This window comes from Oreochromis niloticus, linkage group LG10 (assembly GCF_001858045.2).
Source record: "Oreochromis niloticus isolate F11D_XX linkage group LG10, O_niloticus_UMD_NMBU, whole genome shotgun sequence".
NCBI classification, from domain to species: domain Eukaryota; kingdom Metazoa; phylum Chordata; class Actinopteri; order Cichliformes; family Cichlidae; genus Oreochromis; species Oreochromis niloticus.
The window spans coordinates 28,688,932-28,712,194 of record NC_031975.2 but is presented as its reverse complement, the minus strand read 5'-3'; the positions used below and the strand labels follow the sequence as shown (position 1 = coordinate 28,712,194).

Below are 23,263 nucleotides of genomic sequence, written 5' to 3'. Positions count from 1 at the left end.
TTTTTCATATTTTAATTTATATTTAATTGTGTTGTGGTTTGCAGTGTTTTGTGTTGTTTCACTTTAAATTTGTTTAAAAGGAAAAAGCTGAAAACTTAAATAGTTAAAAGTTGAAATGTGAATATTTGGTTTTTGTATTATATGATTTATTTATTACATTTTATGTGGAGTGAATAAATAAAAATATATTTAAGGTGGCCCCTAGAGGCAAAGCACGTAAAAACTCCAAAACACTACAAAACCCAACAGAAGTGCTCCAGGATGCTAGGTGCAGTGTTGAGCTTTTTTTACGTAGTGGCGACACAAGCCAAGAAGTACCAACCACCGGATTTGGTGTGTGGTAGTAACAGATAAATGAACATTTTTTAAAATTATTTGAATATATATGAGTGCTTGTGTATAAATACACAAACAATACACATATGCTTTCAGTTGTGTAATTTAAGTGATCTAGGTAGCTCTGTTTTGGAAGTTCAGTTAACGCTAGAAATGTGTTTTGGCGTTTGTACGTGCTTTGTCTCTAGGGGCCACCGCATATATTTATATATGAACATATATAAACAAAACCACTTTTTTTTTTTTTTTTTTTTTTTACATTAGTAATTCTTTTTGTGCATAATTTTATATTATTGTCAATAATAAATTAATTAAAGCAACAAAACAACCTGAAGAGCCGGTTTGGAGCCGAAAGAGCCAGCTCTTTTTAGTGAGCTGAGCCGAAAGACCCGGTTCTCTAAAAAGAGCCAGAAATCCCATCACTAACAGGCTGGGCAATGAGCTACCAGAAGTTTCTTACAATCTGATTTCAAAGAGTTCTGATAGATTGCTTTCTTTGTCAGCTTTTTCTCTATCATGTAGAAAAACAGTTAAATTAAAGTTAAAGTTCTTTACACTGATACACAGGGGAGTTTCACTGGTCCGGCCCACTTAAGATCGAAGTGGTCTTTATTTGGCCTGTGATGTAAAATGAGTTTGACTACCCTGCTCTAGACCCTTAATGGAGCTCCAACCTGTGAGCCTTTTGTGGCTGAGCCTTGAGCAGTGTATGAATCAGGCACAGCCTAAATAAATGACACAGATGCAGCACCCTGGGTTACGATCCCTGCCATTGCAAAGTCATAAGTTAAACTACACAAATTTCGCACCCTCATTACAAAAGGTACTTTACCACACACTTATGTGATTGGACAATGCTGCATTCTTTCATGTGACACTGAATTTGATCTGAGTTTGGCTTTATTATAATTGATCTGCTACTGTAAAGCAGCTGTGAGGTTGCTTGTAGAGCTTTAGGAAAATGTATGAAATGTAATGAAATCCTGCTTAATCCTGTGAGGGCTAAATCCTTATTTATAACAGTAACTGTACCTTAAACATAACTGGTGTTTTTGAAGGAAAAAAAAAAAGAATTTTTGTGAAGATTGCAGATAGTTTGTATGTTTCAGAATGTTTCTCTTCCTCCAAGACCAGTCTGAATAATGAGCACAGCATGTACTGATCATAACCTTGCAAGGAGCAGCAGTGATAACCAGTTGGTTGGGATGACACGCAGTGAAGTATTCAGGTCGAGTTATTTTATTCTCCAGAAGTAATGACATCTCCATGAACCTTAGCAACATGAATGACTTAACTGTAATGCTTCATGCCTAGCTGTGCCATCCAGTTAACTAAGAAAATTCAAGTGGATTTTAAATGAATACACTGAGTTTATGGGGTTTTCTGGTGGCCCACCCTACCGTCTTTTACTCATCCAGACCATGTGGGCATCACTGTTGACCATAGCCACCTTGAGCTGAGCTAATCCTGGATGCTTATTGTGTAGAGAGGACTCTTTTTATGAAGCTCACAGGACTTTTATATCCTCTACCTGACTCTAATCAAATCTAACCAAGTTTAGTACGACTCTGGTGTGAAGGTTTTTGCATCAAGATATCAGCTTTATTAGTTAGTAGAGATGTAAAGTTAACTGCTATTGCTCTTAACATTGCAAGCTTTCCAGTGACAAACTTGCAACATGCTTTTAGTGTGAAGCTCTTTTAGTCAGTGTGTTGTTTTAACCTGCCACCCACAGCACAAAGCCTTAAAAACTTTGCAGACTTTTTCTTTTTCTTTTCCTTGTTCATTACCCACGTGTGGACACGTTCCCCATCTGTTCCCCGAGATTATTCTGTTGTTTTTCATGCCCATCCTTTTTCCGTCCATTTCAATTACTTTCTTTCCTTTTACCACCCGCCCACGTCCTGCGTCCACAAAACTAAACATGTGCACACATTAGCCGAAACCTTTTCCCCCTTCTCCTTGTCTTGTTTTTCAAGGTCTTGTTGAGCAGCAAGAAAATCCCCAGAGGAATATCGTGGCGATGTGTGCTGAAATTTTAATCAGGAGGAAATGGGGCGGCACAGTACTGCTCCTTTATAGTATGAATTTGCACAGATGGACTCTTGCTGCTTGTCAGATCCATATGCGACACACTGAAGGTGTCTGCAACAGAAAGGGCCCGAAGTAGTGGGATCATGGGGTCAGAAAAGGGAGACAATGAAAGGAAAAAGAAGAAAGGAATGACGAGTAAATGGAGTGGAATCAGTTTTTTTTAAAAAAAAAAGAAAAAAGTATTTCACTTATCCACACCGTCTAGTCAGTCATCTTACGAATGGGCTGAGGGTTGTCTTCGGTTGACCTAAGAGGTTGAGTACTGCATGAAGGGATGATGTCTTAGAGCACATAAGTCTTCATTGGAAAAGTCAGGATTTAGATAGAATCTTGAGTTTATACAGTTTTTTTTAACACAATTTCATCTGCTCTAATCAATGTACGAAAGCTGTCCAGTACAGTTATTACAGCTATTAAAGTTGCAGAGTATACAAGTACAATTCATACTAAAATTGGAAATCTAAATCAGGCACTGAGAATGTTTGCGGTGCCATTTATCATCGGAATATATTACTGGCTGCCCCGTTATTCTCAAGGGGTGGTTGCAGCGGGCAGCTCCGCATGTCTGATTTACCAAATCAAATCAAACCTTTCCTTTTGCAACCCTAAAGGGATTTCTCTCTCATCCTGGGACTGAACCGCAGATTTTTTGCTTGTTAGCCAAATGTGTGAATCATTAAACTATGCAGCCATGCCACGTATCAAAAGAGGATATAGTAGTAGTTCCCGTATTTCAGGCAGTCCCAGTTGCCTAAAGTAGGCCTATGCCTCCCAACTCGGGGATTGCTGTTTTTTGAGTTTCATCTGGGGTGTGAGAAGCATGGCAGGTTATTTACTTGGTTAGCTAATTAACTGATAAAAAATAAGCATTAAATGGTTAGCTGTTGGTCTGATATCCACTTTCTTCAGTCTGTATGTCACAGTCGATGAGGACCACTTTATCACAGTGTTCCCTACAATATATTGCCTCTGACATTAGCGCCAGTTTTGTGATGCCATGCCAATGGCAGCATTTTGGCAGTAGCTGATAGACTGGCATAGAATCTCTTTTAGTTTGGGGAGGGTGTTTGTGGGAAACTGGTATTTGAGTGGTCAAAAAGACAACAAACAAGCTGTTCAAGGTTTTCCACCCCAGAGTTTACCAGACAGTTTCTATGGTTTGCTTGTTTTGTAGTACTCATGGCCCCAAGCTAGAGCATGGCCCCTGGATGTACAACTATAAATTCCTCTTTTGTCAGATTTGGTCATCTTCAACCATCATATTTGTTACACCAGAAACACATTGTTAAGCTTGTGGGAATCTTTTGCCCCCAGATAGAGCAGATATTTTTTCATACAAGGTCATACTGAGTAATGTATATATTAACTTGACAAAAATCTAAACCTAACATAACCCTTAAATTGTGAAAATGATTTCTGGGTCATGGGGGTGGGGGTCCTCACTTTGCAAAAGGGGTGGGGGGAGTCGCTGCCTGAGTCTAAAGGCTTAATCAAAAAGATGAACTTAAAACTAAATCTTTGTGGTTATATACTGTCCATTAGTTTGTTATTCAGGGTCGTATTCCTCTAAGCCAGCAGTCTGTTTAATAATTCATGGTATTTCATGCAGTCAGTGGTGCCATTTGTATTTAAAGTGTTTCACTAATTGCCTCCTCCCATCGAGCTAATTATTTCTCCATTGTGCTGTGATCCTGTAATTCACAATGCAGAGTCACTGAAAGTCACTCAGCGTGTAGAATGACTAAGTGCAAGAAGAAACAGCCTCCACCTTTGTATGCTGAGCTGCAGTATATCTGTATGTGTGTGGTTGTGTGTGTGTGTGTGTGTGTGTGTGTGTGTGTGTGTGTGTGTGTGTGTGTGTCAGTCAGGGCATTGATATTCTCCTCACAGGGTTGTCAAGCATGAAATAGAAGAGTACACTTTCTGTGGATAAACTCTCAGCAGAGCATTGTTAGATAGTGAGAGCTGATGCTCTGGAGAAATCTCTTAGCTGACACGGATACTGACGGGGTGAGGTAAAAAAAGACTGAGTGTGCTGCTCTACTGTGTAAACCAGTTATGTTGGTTTTTCACATTTTATCTCATTAACAACAAAAAAGGTGTCTTTTCCCATCCTCCTGCCCATTTGTGTGTGTGAGGTGGCTGAACCTTTGCAGGTTTGGCGTGGGAGGCTGTGCGCTGGTTTGGAACAAAAATGTCTAGCACTTGAGATTCAGCTTCAGTCAATTGGACAATCTATAGTGGATGATTGTGCGAGTTTGCCGTTTTTACTCTTCAATCAATCTCCAATTTTAACTCCGCTTCCACATTACTAACCGCTGGCAAACGTTATTTTTGGTACACATCCAAATTGATCCGTAATCACTGGATTAGCAGATGTTTTAGAGACGTGCTATTCTTCTGTTAGTCAGTCACAACTCTCTGCTCATTCTTGTTATCACCTTGTTTTTTTTTTTTTGTTTGGTTGTTTTTTTTTTTTTAAAGGTTTTGCACAATCAAAGTTACGATTAGCTTTGTGTCCCCCCCCCCTTATATTCCAAGTTGGTCAGTAATGCATCTCAATTGCTTAAAAAGCACCAAAATCATAGTCAGTCCTTTCAATTTTGTGTGACTCTATGGCCCAATAGTAACCACATTCATCTTAGGGCCTCACCATGCCTGCCGCTTAGTGCCGGACAAACGGCACCTTACGAGAAAGCTGATGCCAAATTTACATCACATCCGCTGTCGCAAGCCACCATTTTTGCTGATCGTGCACCTTTCAACTGACTTTTACTGAAATGGAGAGATGAGTGCACAATCATGTCTCTTTTTATTGCTATTTTAATGATTATATCAGCAGTCCAGAAGCTCAGCGATTCTACAGATGGAGATGCAATAATTTTTTCATATTCACCTTTTTATACCAATCCTGATGTGGAGGTTTTGTCTGAGTTATTTAGTTATTTACACAGCATTAGAAGCTTGGCCCAGAAAAGAACCACTTTTTTTTGGGCTGCCAGCAACCATTTGATGTGGTTTGCATGTCTGGCCTGGGTGCCACCTGGATACCTCCTAGGTGAAGTGTTTTAGGCATGTCCTACTACTTACTGGATTAATGGATTTCACCTAAGCATTTACTTCATTGATGGCACTTATTTCCAAAGAATTACTAAAATAGGAGGAACTTGAGGAGCAAAGTTAAACCACGACACCAACTTGCAAGCGTACATAAGAAGCAGCTGGTTGTGACTGAAGCTAGAAGTTCTCTTACATTGCTTGCTTAATAGCTTCAAGCTGAAATGGGTCGAACATGTTGTGAATGACTGTTATAAATCAGGAAGTTCTGGAAGCTCTTCCCTACTTGAAATGTCCTTTTGCCGTACAGTTTTAAGACAGATTGGAGTACAAATTATGAAGATCCGTGGAAATGTGTGCCGTATGTCCACATGGCAGCCAATAAACCGTTCATTGGTTAATCCAGCCATTAGAGCAGAGCAAATGCAGATGTGTCTGTGTGTATGACGCTGCTCATAACCATCCCTCTGTCCGCTTCTGTTTTTCCATCAGGGAGTGAATCGTGCGGGGAAGGACGGTCAGCTGGGACGCAACGGTGTGCGGCGAAAAGACTGGCATGACTATGAAGCAATCAAAAGAGACGCATCTCGATCTGGTTTGTCAAAATCTCTTTTTACAACTTCTGCAAAAATGAAACTTACTGAAGAAAGATGGTTTTGGATTTGCATACACTCCAGTGCATTGCTCTCCTGGTATCCAGCAGTGGTGTAAATCTGTGCTTTGGATGCATTTCTGGTGCCATAAATACTGTTTATATCTTCTACAATCATCACTGATTGGGTTTAATTTTCTGTTCAGGGAAAACAGCTTTTACACACTGAGTGTAAATTAGTCCAAATGGGTTTATCCCCTGAAATGAGCCGTTAAAGGCTAAAAGTTATTTTCCACTCTTCTTTCCTTTAGGAGGGAAAAGTGGGTAATTTCTGCTTAATGAAACATGCATGTCTGTAGATGATTAGAGTTGTTTTTTGTTCTCCACAGGACCATACTTCTTCTTTTAATGAATCCCCAAAATATGACGATGTAATATTATCCTGAGTGGCTTTTTTTTTTTTTTTGTCGTTTTGTTCTCAAACATTAATCTCTGATTTATATATCCAGAGACAAACTAATATAGTTTAGATTAGTTTTGACTTCAGCTATAGTTAACAAGTGGGTGTGGAGAGTGTTCTAGGATGGATGTAGCTTCTAGGTCTAAAAGGTGGAGCTTTCTAAGCATGAGAAGGGGGCGACTCCTGTGGGTCCAAAAAGGAAGCCTTTTTTTGTGTGTGTGAGAAAACAGACCTGGACTTCTTTGCTTTTAACATTTCCTAATGAGTTCATGGACTCTATTGCTAATTTGAAGTGTTCTTAAATAAAACACAGTATTCATTTGAGTAAATTAGTATCACAGTGAAGTCAAAAAGAAGCACAAAGCAGGGTATAAAGACTGCAAATTCACTGCTAGGGTCAAGTGACTAATATAATTTTAATTCCAGTTATAATTCTGTAATTCTAGTTCGTTAAGTTCTTTCTTTAATCTCGTGCACGCCTCTGTTCCTGTAGTGATGCAGTCACTAAAAGCCCAAATTCACTTACTGTTTAATTTCTCCCCTCTCGTTGAATTTCTGTGGAGAGAATGAAGTGTGAGATTTGCTTGCTCACTTTTGGTCTGTATAGATTGAAATTTTTGTGATGGAATGTTGTTAATTTGTAGGTAACGGTGAACAGGGGAAGCCGTTCCCCCTGACTGATGCTGACCGGGTCGATCAAGCCTACAGAGAAAACGGCTTCAACATTTACGTCAGCGACCGCATCTCCCTGAACCGCTCCGTTCCTGACATCCGTCATCCAAAGTGAGTTGTGCATTTTTCGGTAGAACACCAAAGAAATTGTGACTTTATAGTCTTATTCATATGTTTAAAGATACATCTGCAGAGTTTCTAGTGTCACTCTGTATATGAGACTGGGACTACACACTACCGGCCCGTGTAGTAAAACTTTGAGTGTTTTACTACACGGGCTGCCATTTGATTAGCAGTAGAGTTTTTACAGAGGTAGACTTCATGAGTCAGTGAATAACTGAGTGCTGTTCAGTGCTGTTCCAACAGGCTTATGTTGGTGATTTTTATCACATCTCAATCTGCCATATCAGTCATTTCTATTGAGTGTGAGGTGGGCACCAGATGAAAAGAAAAAGAGAAAACACTTCTTAAAATTTCTAGCGAAGTGGCCAGTAGCCTCAGGCAAAACTGCCATTTTCTACAAAAAATACATCTCTGTTGGTGTGAGCATTTTCATCATAGAGGCAAAAATGGGCCACACAGGACCAAGGGTCTGCAGGTTTTCATTCCAGCCAAAGACTGCAGCAGGTTATTTTACAGATTGGCACTCCATCAACCGGAGAGGAAAAAATGAATCACCTGCTGTAGTCCTTTAGCTGGATTGAAAACCTGCAGGCTCTCAGCTCTTTGTGTAAGATACATGTTGTGCAAGGCTAATATTTGAAATCAGTGATTCAGATAAGCTTTCTGCTCAACAAGATGCTGATTTACACAAATTAATAGTGAAGGTCAGTGGAAATGTTTCTTTTTTTTTTTTTTGCCTTGAAAAGGACAGGAAAGGTGTTCATAATGTTTAGGTTTAAGCATGAAACACAGGCACAAACACAATCAGTGTGTTCATTGCTGTTTAGCTGAGAGTAGGGATGTCAAACATGAGGCCTGGGGAGCAGCCAGCAGGCTGGTTTTTGGCTTAAAAAACAGTGAAACTTGCATTGAAGTTTGTCTTTTAAAATGAAATGCATTGCTGTTACCAGTGTGGCTATGTTCAGACAGTAAGACTACACAGGAGTGAAAATGTATGGGAAGTCCACACGTCCTCACAGGAAGCTGGCAGCAATGTGGTGACCACAGGCCGTAGAACCAAAAGAAAAAAAAAAAAACTTAAAGTAGGCCCAAAGTTAAGTTAAGCTTGGGCAGATTGATTCAAGCAACTACTGTTGAGAGTGAAGGATACTGCTGATTGACGTTAGAGGGATACAAATAACTGCTAAACTGGTATGTAATTGTAAGGAAAGTAAATGTAATTAATGTGGAGACATAATGATGCAATTGCATTTATTTTACTGAGACATCAGGCTGGTCTGTTCTTAATATTTTTAGGATGCACTTGTAGTTCTTTAGAGAGGGCATTTGATTCAGTTCTTTTCTTCCTTTTGATGTTTAGTTTTACTACCTCAGGGATCGATTGGGGCTGTATGTGGCCCATGAACTAAAATAAGTGTGACACCTCTGGCTTAGAGCTAGCGTATAGTTGGTACATTGGCTGTTTGGGTCAGATAAGGAGGTCAAATTCCTACCAATGATTAACTGTGTCTGAACACAACTTTAGGCTTAAACACTACATTTGGTTTAGTTTGAATGTCCAAAAAAGGAGCCTTGATGTGTCCGTCCATAACGTCATCTGACCTGTTGTTTGACTTGAACAAAGAAGAGTTGACTTGAAAGTTCAGACCTGATGAAATTCCACAGCAATAAAAAAAAAAAAAAAGAGGAAAAATGTTGTAAAGCTCTGTTTAACCAGAGTGAAAGCTTAATGAGTTTGGAATGGATACTTTTTCTGCAATACAAGGACATTATGCTATTTAGCAACTTCAAAATCCAAATGGTTAAATATCCTCCTTTTAATGCGCTGTTTAAAAAGTCTGTTTACTCTAATTTATTTAACTTTATGAACATAACATTTTTCACAAATTGAAATCTTTTGATTAAGTGACAAATGTGCACTAAGATCCACAAGTTTGATGTTTGATAATCACCAACAACTGCATCATGTTCACTTTATTTTCATTTTACAATGACCAGAGCTTAACTGGCATCCGTGCTGAAATGGACGTACTCATCAACCCAGCAATCTACCAGTTTCATGCAGGCATCATCCGACTCTCCTGACACGTGCTGACATGATAAAAGTAGCCAAAACTGAGAAAATTGTCATAGAAACTCAAATTACTTTAATTTGTGAATACATCAACACTACTTATTGAACTTAAAGAGTTGGTGCATTTGGGTTTAGCATGTGGTCAAAATCTGCTATGAAGGCTTGAAAGAGTTTAGTGATTTCTAGAGGAAACGTCCAAAGTGAAGCAAATACCGATTTCGATGTAAAGCAGAAAGCCATTGTTAGACACCAGGACAATTCTGCCTCAACCAAAACATACTTGGCAATGTTTGCACCTTTAATATCCAGGCTGGCTTTGGTCCAACTCATTACGACAAGCACTGTTTTGAACAATTGCTCCGATTATCAACCTGACCAGCCTATTCACAGGAGAGAGTTAGCTTTACACACGGAAGTTGATAATGCACCATGTGTCGCCCATGTACTTATAAACCATGTTCTTGATAGTAATTAACAGTGTCATTGATGTCCCCCTGTGTGCAAGGTGTTATGAAGTGACAGAACACGTGTGCCAAGTTGTACGGGAGCAGCTTTCAGTCTGGCTGCTGTGGGGCTGCGACTGTTTTTCAACAAGGATTTTCTTGGGAGGAGGACAAGTTCAGAGGATGGAGAAAGTGGGAAGTCTGGCTCTTTTTGTTGGTCACAGTGAAGCAACAGGGAAGCTTAATAAACAACATAAACTCAAAAACCCTTTATGACCCCCATTTCCTGCCATGGTTATTGAACTGGATGGAATGAATAACATATTGATGATTTTGCTAATCTGTGGCCAAGAGGTCATTAGAGTCCAATGGGATTATCTCCTTTGGAGCTTAAATAAATGTCTGGCTTTACTGTTGAAGTTTGCAGAAACCTCATGGAATAAAAAGGGTGTGAAAACAATTTTGTTCTGTGAGAACATGAATGTGCATAGCAAACGTCACCCATCAGTTCTCATGTTTCTAGTGAAAGGAGGGGTTAATTTGTGGAAGCATTCAGAAGGCAGATTTTATGAGTAAGAAGTGTAATGTGTTAACTTCATTGATTGGAGGTCTTTTTTTTTTTTTTTTGATTGGAGGTCATTTTAATCAATTCTGTCATCTTTGTTTGATCACTCCAAGATGGAAGATGATCCAAAGGCAAAGCTTTGCTCAAACTTCTAATAAAGCCAAATTCTGCAATTCCTGAAATGGTCACTTGAGGCTCTCTCCAAAAGCAGGTCTATTCCCATAAACATCCATGGAAAATACTGCAGCTTTATAGCAGAAATGAATGCGTTACTAGCCTGGTACAAAAGGCATGCTATATCACTGTTGCTAGTTCAACATCTTCATAACATTTTTACAGGAGGTATGACTTTTATAACGCATCTTTTTAAATTTTATCGAGGCCTGTTCATTATCAAAGGTTTTACCTGTTTTGAGTGACAGATTCGTGCCAAGTAGGCTGCTAGCAGTCCACTAGGCCTCACTGCAGCTCACTGACTGGGCCTTGTGACTGTTTTTCTAATGTTGTTGCCTTATGGAACATATTTAATATCTGACAAAATAAAAACTGTTGTGTGGTACAGTCCATCCAAGAAGTCTGTGCTTCAGTTTGGACAATGACATTGTAGAATATTTAAGCTGTTTTGCAGCACTGATTAGCAGAAAAAAATAAACCATGGTGGGGACCAGAATTGGGAGTCGGACCCAGCACGTTTTTCTTCTACAGTTTATGTCTAAAAGTAGAAAAGATCAGTTGAAGAATAACATAAACAAACAACAAGTGCAGCAGCTAGCACTTCTACATTAACAACTGCTTGGCTTTACTCTTCGTGAATAAGATGAGACAAGATGTTTGTTTCTTTGTTTACTGCCCCGGTGTCGTGGACTTGATGCGTTGACGAGGTGCACATTAAGCGGAGCATTTTCTCTGCAGAGTAAAGTATTCAAAGACAGATGCTGTAGAAGCACGGCGAGCCATATGGGCCCGTGTTTGCAGTACAGAGTGCTGGGTTCTTTCCAGCTTCTCCTCTGACTCATTTAAGAACAAAATACTGAAAATAAACACAACGGCAACACTGTAAATATCATCTGCTTAACAGCTTTGGAACTGGTGACCCGATTCGTCACAGATCAGCCTTCAGCTCTTTCCCTCTACCTGACAGGGCCGTTCTCTGACCCTGCTGTCACTTTCTTGTGGGAAGCAGTTTTAAACGCTTTCTGTCTCGAGGTACCTCCAGGACAGCGTTTTATGTTCTTTGTGATTTTTTTTTTTTCCCTTTTCTTCAGATTTATAAAGTTTCTACATCCTGTGACCTTTATGAAGCATTTTCCATCACAGAGCCAGTTTCCACCAGTACAGCATCACGGTGGCACGCTTTATCAAGTTTATATTGGACAGAGAACTCTTTGCTTGTTATAGCTGTCAAGGGAATAGAGTTCAAACTTTGCAAACTCACAGGCAGCAGTGTCGTGAAGCGAGCGTGGAATCAAATGTCAGAAAGAGCAGATAAGTGAGAAATTTCCAGTCGAGAGCTTGAGGTGTGCCCGGCCTGCTAATGGTAGGATGATTTTTAAAGGTTGAGCTGTTGTGCATAGACACAGGGATTACTTTAAATTCTTCTTTAGCTCTTTGGTGTTATTTTTATCCCGATTGCATCAAGGGAGCTTTCTGAATATGCTAAAAGAATTTGGCAATGTTCCAGAATGATTCTGCTAAAGTGAGAGGACATGAACGCAAAACTGTGCTGAGGGAAAGTCTTTATTCAGTAAAGGTACAGGCGCTGCCACAATGATAAGTTAATAGAAAAACTTGGAGTTCTTGTTCTTGCCTTTTTTCTGGTAACATCATGTCTTACGCAACCATTATTTTAGAAGAAGTTTTTCATTATATATGACAGCTTTGAGTTCATAACTGGATCTTTGCTCAGCCAGAACCACCAACTGGCGATGGTAAAAATCTGACTCAACAGAGTTCTGTTGAAGACTGAACATTTTTATTGTCTAGGCCACTTGGGCTTGTGGGAAACTAGTACGAGGACCCAGATGCTTCACACGGGGCTAACGGGGATGGGGGAGGCCAGCAGGTGTATTTGTTTTACTGGTTAAAGTGACAGGAGAGTGACGGGTGTCCGACAGCTGTGTGCAGAATCTATTCACATCAGGCCCGGGCCTCTCAACAGGATTCGTATATCCATTTCGCTCTCACTCACTACCTGAATGACATGATGGAGAGACACAGAGAGGATGGGTTTCCGGCAGCCACACGGGCCTTGAGAGACTTAATTACTGCCTCTATAGATTCTCCTCCTGATCTTTCAGAGAGCGAGAGAAAGAAGAGACAAATGTCTAGAGGGGCAAGCCAGCAGGTGGTATGCTTCATTAGATCTTATTAAAAGAGCAGCTCATTGTTCAGGTTGGGCTGGTAGAGAGAGCACAGCAGTACAACAAGGTAAAGGGCAGCTCCACAGGTTCCAGAAGAATTTCTACCACGCTCTCCATTAGCATTTTAAATAATAACCCCAGCACAGAAACACATGGAGGAATATTCTAACTATGTGGTAACTGCATTTTGGTAAAGGCCAAACAGACGGTGATGACGCTCTATGAACCTTTGTTACAAAGAGAAGAGCTTACATGTACAATGTACCTGAAGAAAAAATAGTATAGAAAGTATAGAAAATCCGATGAACTTGCAGAGTTAAAGGTAAAAGAATAATATATTTACAACACTTGCCACTGAACTAATGAGTGTGGGCATGCCTGTTGCTAACACAATACTATAGTACGCTAGTATGCTACATTGTATATCTCCAGTCCATCTGCAGTTTATTTAGGTTACACTTCATCGAGCAGGTTGAAAAGGAATAAAGCTGTTTTTGCAACTTTTTTGATCATTAAAAATATTCAAATGATTATTAGGAAAATTGTGCAAATCTTCCTCCTTGTAACTTCTAAAAATAAAGATTTCTTCCTCTTCTTGTAACACAATGTCCTTGAATGTTAGACTGTAACTCAACAGAATAAGACATCTGAAAATGTCATCTTCACAAAAATCAAAAACTGTCCCTGATTTAAATTTGGCCAATCAATGCTCAAAGGTCATGTCATTGTGTGCTTCAAACTTGCACTTGTAAACAGAAAGTATTTAAATTATTAATCTGTTTTAAGATGACCCTTTCAAGTCAAGGACTGGTGATGAGAGCAGGATCTCAAACTCCAATCCAGAGACCAAACAACCGTTTTCAGCTCGCAGCATCCAAGTTTGAAAGCAACGGTCAGGTGACCGGTAGCGTGTTTGCTTTTCCAGCGTTCACAGGGTGAAGCACCATGAACTTGATCTTCAGACTGTCAATGCAGTGTTCTGCTTTAACAAACTGAACTATGGTGTGTATCTACCATAGTGTTTTGGCACAAAGTGGATGGAAAACGCAGGCAATTACTGGTCACACCAACACAGTCGTTGCTCACCAACCACTTGTTATCCAAGATTTATCTCCTGTAGACATATTACCCATGAGAATAGTGTAATAGGGAAAACTTTGATCAGAACAGACCAATAGGGACCAATTCCAGGGAGTAATCCAAAATTACCAGTTGTGTTAAAGCTGAAAGAAAACGCCTATAATTCTTTATGGATTGAGTTGAAGGCCTTTGTGATCACACCTTGAATTATAGGTATTTTTCACTATTTTCTGTCATTTTCTAGATGAGATTTCAGAGTACTACTGAGCATTGGATTGGTTTATCATTACTGGTACCACCCAGTGTTTACTTGGTGGCAAGGCTCCCTTCTAGGATCTCCCCACCCTTGCATGTGCTACACAGAAAGCAGAAGGTGGGAACAGCAGTAGCAACAACTGATTTTGGAATACTACTGAGCTTTGGATTGATTTATCCTAGAAAGAAGTGTCTGTGTCGTGATTGTTAGTGGTTGCTAGTATTACTACCAGTAAATGGGCATTGAAGTCATCAGATTTGTCTAGTAGTTAATGAGATACTTCACACTGGCTAAAAATATATTTTTTGCATATCTCCCTTTTGTCTATCCCCCCCTCTTATTTGTGTCTTCCATGTGTAGCTGTAAACACAAGCTGTATGCAGAGAAGCTGCCCAACACCACCATCATCATCCCGTTCCACAACGAGGGCTGGTCGTCGCTGCTCAGGACCGTTCACAGCGTGCTGAATCGCTCTCCTCCACACCTCATAGCCGAGATCATCCTGGTCGACGACTTCAGCGACAAAGGTACACAGCACACACACACACACGCACACACGCTCGTCACTGCTGAGGACAAAACACCTGCGTTCATGTACACATGCAGTCAGTGTGGCTTGCTGCAGATAACTGAACTTTAAGTGAACTATTTCTGCTGTTCTCTCTCCTCCCCTGCTCTCTTCCATGCACAAACACAAACCACTGAATCATTTGTTTGCTAGTACTGACTGTTGCACAAATAACGAGCTGCTCAGAAGTAAACATGGCGGCCAGCTTCTGCGGAGGCCCGAAAGTGATCTCAAGACACTCATGCGTATGTATATTATAAACAGAGCGGGAGAGAAATGGAGACACTCTCACTGATAGTGGTGAGTCAGGATTTCAGAAATGTATCTCACTGGGCCTGTCGGCCATTTATTAACAAGACTACAGAGTGTTGTTGCTGAGAGCCTTGCCTAAACTCACTTCTGAGCATTTGGTTGGTTGTTCTTGCCAGTATGGTCAGTAAAGTACAATAAAATAAGAAACTTAGTGCATACTGCAAAAAGGTAACAATCTTATTTGTAACTCATTCAGTATGATTCCAAGAATATTATTTCTATGTGCAGTAGTAATACTTGGGGCCAAGGCTATTTTCTAGGTCCTTCCTATCCTCGTTTCAACTTACTTTACGCAGGCAGCTGTTGCAAAAACCCAACACAGAACACTTAGAACAGCTATGATACTGAATAAGGCAGAAACAGCAGGAAAGGGACAGCTGGGTTTCAAAGAGGATTGCAGTGGTGCAGCAACTTTGGCCTGGAGGAGTTGGTGTGGTCCAGCTGATTTGATGGTGGCCCGAACTAATATTACACTTGGTTATATTAAATGCAAGTCCTAACCAAGCTCTATGTGCGAGCATCATCTGAGCTCTTTTGTGTCATTGTAATAATGCCAGGAGAAATGTTTAGCTTAAGAAGCTAATGCTAGATGTTTGTCATGGCTGTTTTTGTACGCTTTCGCAGCCTTTGTTAGTATTTTCCTTCTGAAATCGACACTGTGGGTTAGTTTTCAAAGCAAAGCCTGAAGCTTCCCTGTCTGCATAAAAAGAATTTATATTGTTAATGTGTTCGGAGCTGCTGCCTGCAGCCGTCTCTGAACAGATGGTGATGATGAAGGTGTTCTGTGGCCCGGCTAGTGTTAGCGAGGTTAGCAGCAGAATAGTCTACTTTCTGGTGTGAACCGGTATTCTCACACAGACAGCTTAATCAGTTTGAACTCTGGAATTAATGTACAGCTTTGAACCCTTACATAATAAATCGGGGGGACAAGTGCAATGTTATCAGCAAGGCCTCGATGGAGGTGAGAACACGATATTAATCATGAAGCCTGCTGCAAAGCCACCGTGTGATGCATAATTTCAGGTTCACTTTTCCAGCTCCTTAAATATTAAATAATTTATGGAAAAAAAAGAAGAAGAAGAAACTGATGTGAAGGAGGATTTTTACTCGACTTTCGGAGGTGAACTGCTCTTGTCGGTTGTTAAGGAGAGAGGTAACCGCTCACATTTTATCAAACCCTGTCACTTTCTTTCAGGCTGATTAACAATCTCCGTGCTCCATGGCAGCAGGCTAGCCCGCAGTGTTACTGATGGCCTGCTATATTAATTGGCGCTGTTTTGTTTTGGTGCCTCACTGCTGACATGAGGAAGATAAACAATTGATGAGATGTTTTTCTCAGTGCAGTTATATTTTCTGAGGTGCTAATTAGTACCAGGTTTATATGCTGTGTAATTATAGCCTTGCTGCAGAGCGGCGTTTCAGGAACAGCCTCTTCTCTCCTTTTGATATCATAATTAATGCAACTATTCCTGTTTGACTTAGAGGATACCTGATGATTTATATTTGTCTCTGTGCTTGCTGTGCTCAGCTTTGTGTTGTATTGAAGCAACACAACTTTTCTCTTTGGGTTCAGGAAAGTTTTAAGTGGATTGTGAACTTCTGCTCATTTCAAACTGCTTTAACTTCTTGTGATGTTATTTTCAGATGTTAAAAGTGTGAGAATCTTAAAATAGATTAAATTAAATGTGAAATTAAAGTAGAGTACTGTTGTTCCCAGTTTACATAAATTGCAAGTTTGTGATGTGCGCGTGGGTGTCTGTCCACTTCAGATCAGTTCTTCTGCTCAAAACTTAGAATTCAAAAGACTATTATTGGAACCTAACGTCATGTTTAATGAATATGCGCATGAAAAGTTATGTAGTTCTAAAGTTATATACTTGATTAAATCCTCCTCAGAAAATCAATTTTCTTGCATTTTTGGAGATAACATTGTTTATCTTCACACTAAGTTTAATGTGTTGCTGTAGTTTTTCAACCAAAAGTGGAAGCGGTTGCTGGAGCTGTATTATTATTATTATTGTAAATACTAAGAGGGCGATGTTGGGCGAGAGATTTTTATTTTCTAATGCATTATTTTCAAAAATGGGACCAGACATTGACTTAAAATACTTACAGAAACAAGTCAAATTAGTACAATCACTGTGACAGGTTATAGTGAGAGTGAGGGTTATTGCTTTGTAACAGAAGGTTGCAAAAGGAGGTGGGAAAGAGGGATGATGGAAGTTGAGGGGAAAAAAGGCACTGGGAAGAGATACTTAAAAAAACTTTAAAAAAAAAAGATTATAACTATAATATTTTAATAGTTAAACTGTGGCTGATTTTTTGGGATGCACAGGTGTAAGACACGTTACTTACAGGTCATTTTTTTTAGGTAAATTTGTCAAACTGTGGCTCTCAGGTTTATGGGGGCATCTTCAAAAATTTTGAAGTTATTCCTGGCCGGACTGCTTTTTTAAATTTTTTTTTAAATGTTTTATTTATTTATTTTTGGGGGGGGGGGGTGTTGGTAGCATCGTTTTGAAACTTCAGCCTGTGGTGTTTGGCTGTCCCCGTGTCAGTGCTGATAATATTAAATGACAGCAATGGGAGACTAAAATTTTTGTTTGAGAATCCTAAATAATGTAGATGCCCAATGAATAATGTTGAATTATTGTTTCTTAATTCATCAGCTGTTTTGAATTTGTGTGGTAATGCATGTATTATGAAAAGAGTAGATAAAGTTACGCGTTTGAATCCCAGTTTGGTTGAAGCTTTGAAACATTCAGGTCAGTCAAAGTACTCAAATCATTATTATTGCAGTTGATCCACCACTGTAATTCTGCCTCTAGATGACAAATAAACACGTTTTTGTTTTGTGATTCTGAGAAACTGACAAATTTAATCCGTCTCATGCGATGTTGTAAAGTTTCAAAATCCACTCTTTCTTTGTGCTAATTCTAATTTGAGGGTTTGACCTTCTTCACTCCAGCAATGGAAGAACTGTGAAATCCAACAAGCTTATTCTAGGTTATTTCTTTTCTTATTTGAGTGACCCAATCAATCATACTTTTCTGTATATTGACTGATTGTAAAGCACAGCCTGCCTCCTAACACAAAGAACAAAGCCGCGCAGAATAATTAAATGTGGTTGCTGACCATTCAAACCTATAGATCATTTCAGGAATATCTTAATGGGTTCTGATGTCTAGCAGTATTGTTTAGTTGAAAGAGACTTGAATATCCACAAGTAGTCTGAAGAGAAATAAATCAATGTCATTATAAAATCAAGCCCAGAGCACGATCAATGACGAGACCTAGAAGTGTGACAATAATGTAGCTTTATAGTGTGAATTAGGAAACTGAATATTACAAAGGTTGTTGCGATGACTCATACCTATGACCACACAAAGGTCACTGTTTAGCTGTTTTTGCAGTACCATATGGCATTTCCAGGTGTTAACATTAAAAAAAAAAAGAAGCAGACTTTATTTACACTAATATGTTAAAGAGGTTTTACTCTTTACTAGGTTTGAGCGTATTATCATAAAATATTCAAATAAAATTGAAAGGAAGAAACTGGATAAATAGAAATGTGCATAATTTCTGATTATTTGGTAGCATTTTCTTTTTATAATTTCTTACTGTAAAAAATAGTTCTGTTATGTTAGACTAGAATAAAATGGGTCTTTATTATAATTGTACATGTACAACCAAATTGTCTAATGTTAAATACAAACTTTGTAGTATCTTCAGTAGGAACAGGTGTGTTTGTGTGGGTTCTCTCTGGGTTCTCCGGCTTCCACTCAGTCCAAAGACGTTGGTGTATAATACTGTAAGAACATGTGAGATACTTGTAAACATCACTAATTGTCTTATTTCTGTGTGTGTTGTGTGGTGAGAGTGTGTAAGTGCTGTGTGCTCAACTGTGTCCAATCCAGGATCATTCATGAATTTTAACCAAGGGGGAAATGAAGCGAGGATAATGTCACAGGAATACCGAAAACAGAAAAAACACTTTGAAGAATTTTTGTAATACCATATGGAATTTACAGGTGTGAATCAAACAGTAGACTTTTAGATTTTTATATGTTCAAGCAATTGATAACTTTATAAGTGGGTTATGCCACTACTGGGCAAGTAAAGTACTGTAATCTACATAAACAATGTCTTATTATATAGAAAATAATAATGTTATACTATGTAGAATGAATGGTTTACAGTATAGCTGTAGTTGTATATACATTATAATTTATCCATAGGCTTCAGTATTTACAGTGTTTAGATGTGTTAAAAACTGCTACGTTATTGTGAAAATGTCCTATAATTGTACAACAGTTTGTTACAGTGTAGTAAAAATGCAGAAAATCTATTTCCAGAGTTAATTTATTGTGTTTAAAAAACACCACTTAAATGAGTAGTGTTGGGGAGACAGTCTAAAGTTCCACATACAAGAGAAATGCACTGTGGTAACCTCGTATTGTAAATTTTGCTTGTACATGCAGCAGTTCAATAAAGCTGGGACTCTGACTTGAAGCTTCTCAAAACCAGCAAAGACTGCTCCTCCCAAACTGAATAAGCAATGTAACATTCACAGATGTTTCTTTTTTCAGTTTATCAGGCGCAAAATAACACATACTGAGTGAATCAGTTATTACAGAGACAGCACACTGGGATAGATGGGGTATGATTACAGTGGTGTCCTCAGGCAACCGAACAAAAGTGCACAAGAACATAAATTCAGTTCCACTGCAAAACAGACATGGGCATTTATCAAGAGGTTGATGTGCAAATTTATGCATCGCTCTGTGATGAAATGGGAAATAATTATAATGGGGGGAAAGGGGAATTTAATTTGGATGAGATGGTGGATGGAGAGATACGGACAAACTCATCAGAACAAGCTGGAGGAGAGAACTTGTTAGTTGTAGCTCTGAACTGGAACACATCAAAGTGGATTATAAAATAAGAACACTTTTTAGCTTTCTATTTCTTTTTAGTTTCCCACATTATTCATTATGCTCATGCATTTACGTCTTCATTTCTAAATGCCAAATAATGTTACAAAAAGTCATAAATATATCCGAGCAGTTCAGCAGGCCATCAGTTACCATGGCAGCTTGAGGTGATCATTTATTATGAATAGGAAGAAATGATTTTTGCTCAGCCTATAGAAGGGGTGTCAGGTCCCTATGCTGTAATCCAGGTAAGAAAATCCCAGGAAGTTGATGCTGCTCATCTTAACACAGCATTTTCATGATGCAGTTGATAAAAACACTGCAGTCAAAATCACCTTTGTGTCTATAATCATGTAAATTTCTACTGACGTTAGCATTTGATTGCAAAATTGAATTCAAACTGACAAAAATAGCTTGTTGATCTTCAGGGGTTTAGGTTTGGGATATTGCACGTTCTCCCCTTGTCATCATTTTTGGTGACGTAGCAGAAGTGCCGCGCTTGCTAGCTAGCTAGTGTCACCTAGTTAGCGGGCTAGCAGCTGAAAATGTTTTACAGGCATTGCCTGATAAACTTGCATGTGGTGTTGTTCTGTCTTAACTGGCATCTTCAGTTCAGAAGAATTAGTTATGTATTCGTCTTGTATGTCTTTTATAAGAAGAAATTACTTAACTTTGAAGCCACATTATATAATAATATAATAATAATAATGATAATAATTATTTATTCATTGTGTTGTGTGAGCTGTGCTCTTTTACATTTATTCATCTCACTTTTAGTCAATAGATGTCATCATAAGTACTAAACAAAACAAATTATCTATATTTATTTTTTAGCTAATGAGAAAACATTTGTTAATTCCAGACATTGTGTGAACTTGACACCTTAGCGAGGTGAACATTTGTCCACATTGGTTTAACCTTCGGCAGTAGGAACCAGCTGCACCAAGGACTGCACAGGTAACTTTTAAAATAATCTGCACTCTGAGCACAGTGGGAAATATATATATATATATATATATATAGACTTCCCACAAAACCCCTCTGACCCCTGCCTTGAGTGTGATGATCCTAGACTCATGAACGAGCCTAAACTACAGGAAAGCTTTTTGGTACTCTTTGTTCTTTGATTCTCAGGGTTGCTGTTTACCTTTAAGCAAAACAAAAAAAACCTGACTTACACGATATCCCTCTTTAAACCAAAGCCCAATGTAAACCAACCAAAAGAAAAGGAAGCTATTTTGTGTATTCGAAGCCAATGTGGTCAAAACAGCCAGACTACAAAGCAGCAGATTAAAATATACATTTGAAGCTGTCATTTTAAATGTCATCTTTAATTATGCAACCTGTTTGGGAAAACACAAAAAAAAGAAACGTTCACACTTTTCTGTACAAGATGTTCACTGCCAAATAATGTCTGTGTAAAATCTCTGCTGTAATTTCAAAGTGATGGTTGAGTTTCCTGTTGCCACCCACCAGAGTGGAAGAAAAAGATTACATTTAGCAATATTTACATCCACATTCATCTGTTTTTCAATACGTTGCACCTTGTCAGGGTAACGTGATCCCTACCTCGCTGTACCCTTCTCACACACGCTCGCCCACGCTTACCTCTGAGCTGCTGGAGAAGTTCATTCAGGCAGAACACTGACTCATAGATAACACGCAAAACACTGAAACCTGCTGTTTTTGTCTTCGGTCTTCTTTTATATCCTGTCTTTCCTCCCGTTCTTCTCCTTTTTGCTGTTCTTCTTCTCTTCATTTTCCCTGCATGTCTCTAATCTTTTCTTTGAGTGTTCACGTTTCTGTTTTGTCATTTCTTGACATGTCTTATCTTTAGGATAAGACATTTCTGCCCTGTTTCATCTCTTTGACGTCTCATCTTGTTTGTGCTTCTCCTTTCTTACTTTTCAACTGTACCAAAAAATACAAAAATAAGATGAATTAATGTAACTTCCTTATTTTAACACAGTTGTAACTAAATTAAATAGTAAAGTTAATCCAGCACAGTATGTGAAATTTGTGTGGCTTATCCTGTGCTTTAAGTCAGCTCTGCTTATTTGCAAGTTTAATGCACTTAATGCCATTTCTTTAGTTAATGTTTGCATCTATATTCCACACACTGTAGAGTACAGTGACACAGTACACAACATAAGTTATTGGGAAAAAAATACAGTCCCGATCTAAAGTTTAAGACCACTTAAAAGTTTAGGACCATACCTCCAAAAAAAACTCTAGTTCAAGGAGACGAGGTCTTTGTTCTTGAAGCTCTTCAGTCTCAGATTCCACCTGTTGGTTATGGGTCTGCAGGCGACACCAGTAACAGCCTTAATTTGGGTCGAGAATCGTCCAGTACCTTGATGGACAGCCAATTGGAACCATCAGCTCAGTGCTGGTTAAATTTTTTGGGGTCTTCCATTTGACTTGTTTTGTTCCATAACCATCAGGATCATTTAAGAAATCCCGAAAAACTGTCTTACTGCAATCCACCTCAGCAGCGATGGCACACATTCAGCAACCCTTTCCCCATTGCCATCAGAACAGACAGTGCGACTACCTGACAGAAAATGACACATTTTTGCACAGATTTGGCCTTTTAAAGGCATGTGGTGTTAGCTGTGAAACTGCCTGTTTCATTTTAAGTGTTGTTTCAATAAATTCCACGCTCAAAAAAATGTCTCAGTCCCATTTCTTCTTGTTGCATGTTGAAGCTTTACTTTGGAACCTTGTTAAGATCCAACCATGCAAAGGATGATTTTATTTTTGGTACCATTTTTCAAGTGGGCTTAAACTTTTGATCAGGACTATATAGGAACAAACCTACAAAGCTGAGTATAGGCAACTGCGCTCTTCTTTAAATGAAGTTAAATGCACACATTTAGCTGAAGTTATGACTGCATTATGTGGCTTTGAATCCATTTCAGTGTGGTGGGTTTACATTTTTTAGTGGTCTAATATCGTTTGTCTGACTTTGACATTTCTTCATATTTCAATTCTTGGTTATTTCTGTTGACTCTTGCTTGCTTGTTTTATTTGCCCTGACCGTTGCAAAACTTTCCAGCGTCATTCATTTGTCATCTCACATTAATGCATTGTTGTCCTTTTCATTTCCATTTTTTGAAATTAGTTTTCTTGTGGTCTTTTACCTAGCGGCTGTGACATTTTGCAGTTGCAGACAAAGAACAAAACCCGCCAATGGGCAAACTATGTAATGGATCTTACTGGAACAAACCTGACTTTCAGAGAGTAGTTCCTGTGCTGCTTTTCCCCCCTTTTTTAGATCTAAACCGACATGTTTCCTGTCTAATTGTTCGATGTTGTCAGTAATGTAGTAACAGCA

General features: G+C 38.9%; 1 protein-coding gene across 1 annotated transcript in view; it reads left to right on the top strand.

Annotated features, from left to right (window-relative positions):
- Window positions 1-23,263, top strand: part of LOC100711410 (polypeptide N-acetylgalactosaminyltransferase 10) — a 117,445-nt gene that overhangs the window by 31,765 nt on the left and 62,417 nt on the right. The window contains exons 2-4 of the mRNA XM_005472302.4: window positions 5,980-6,082; window positions 7,184-7,322; window positions 14,473-14,639. Coding sequence (XP_005472359.1) covers window positions 5,980-6,082; window positions 7,184-7,322; window positions 14,473-14,639 — 409 coding nt within the window. The remainder of the gene's footprint in view (window positions 1-5,979; window positions 6,083-7,183; window positions 7,323-14,472; window positions 14,640-23,263) is intronic.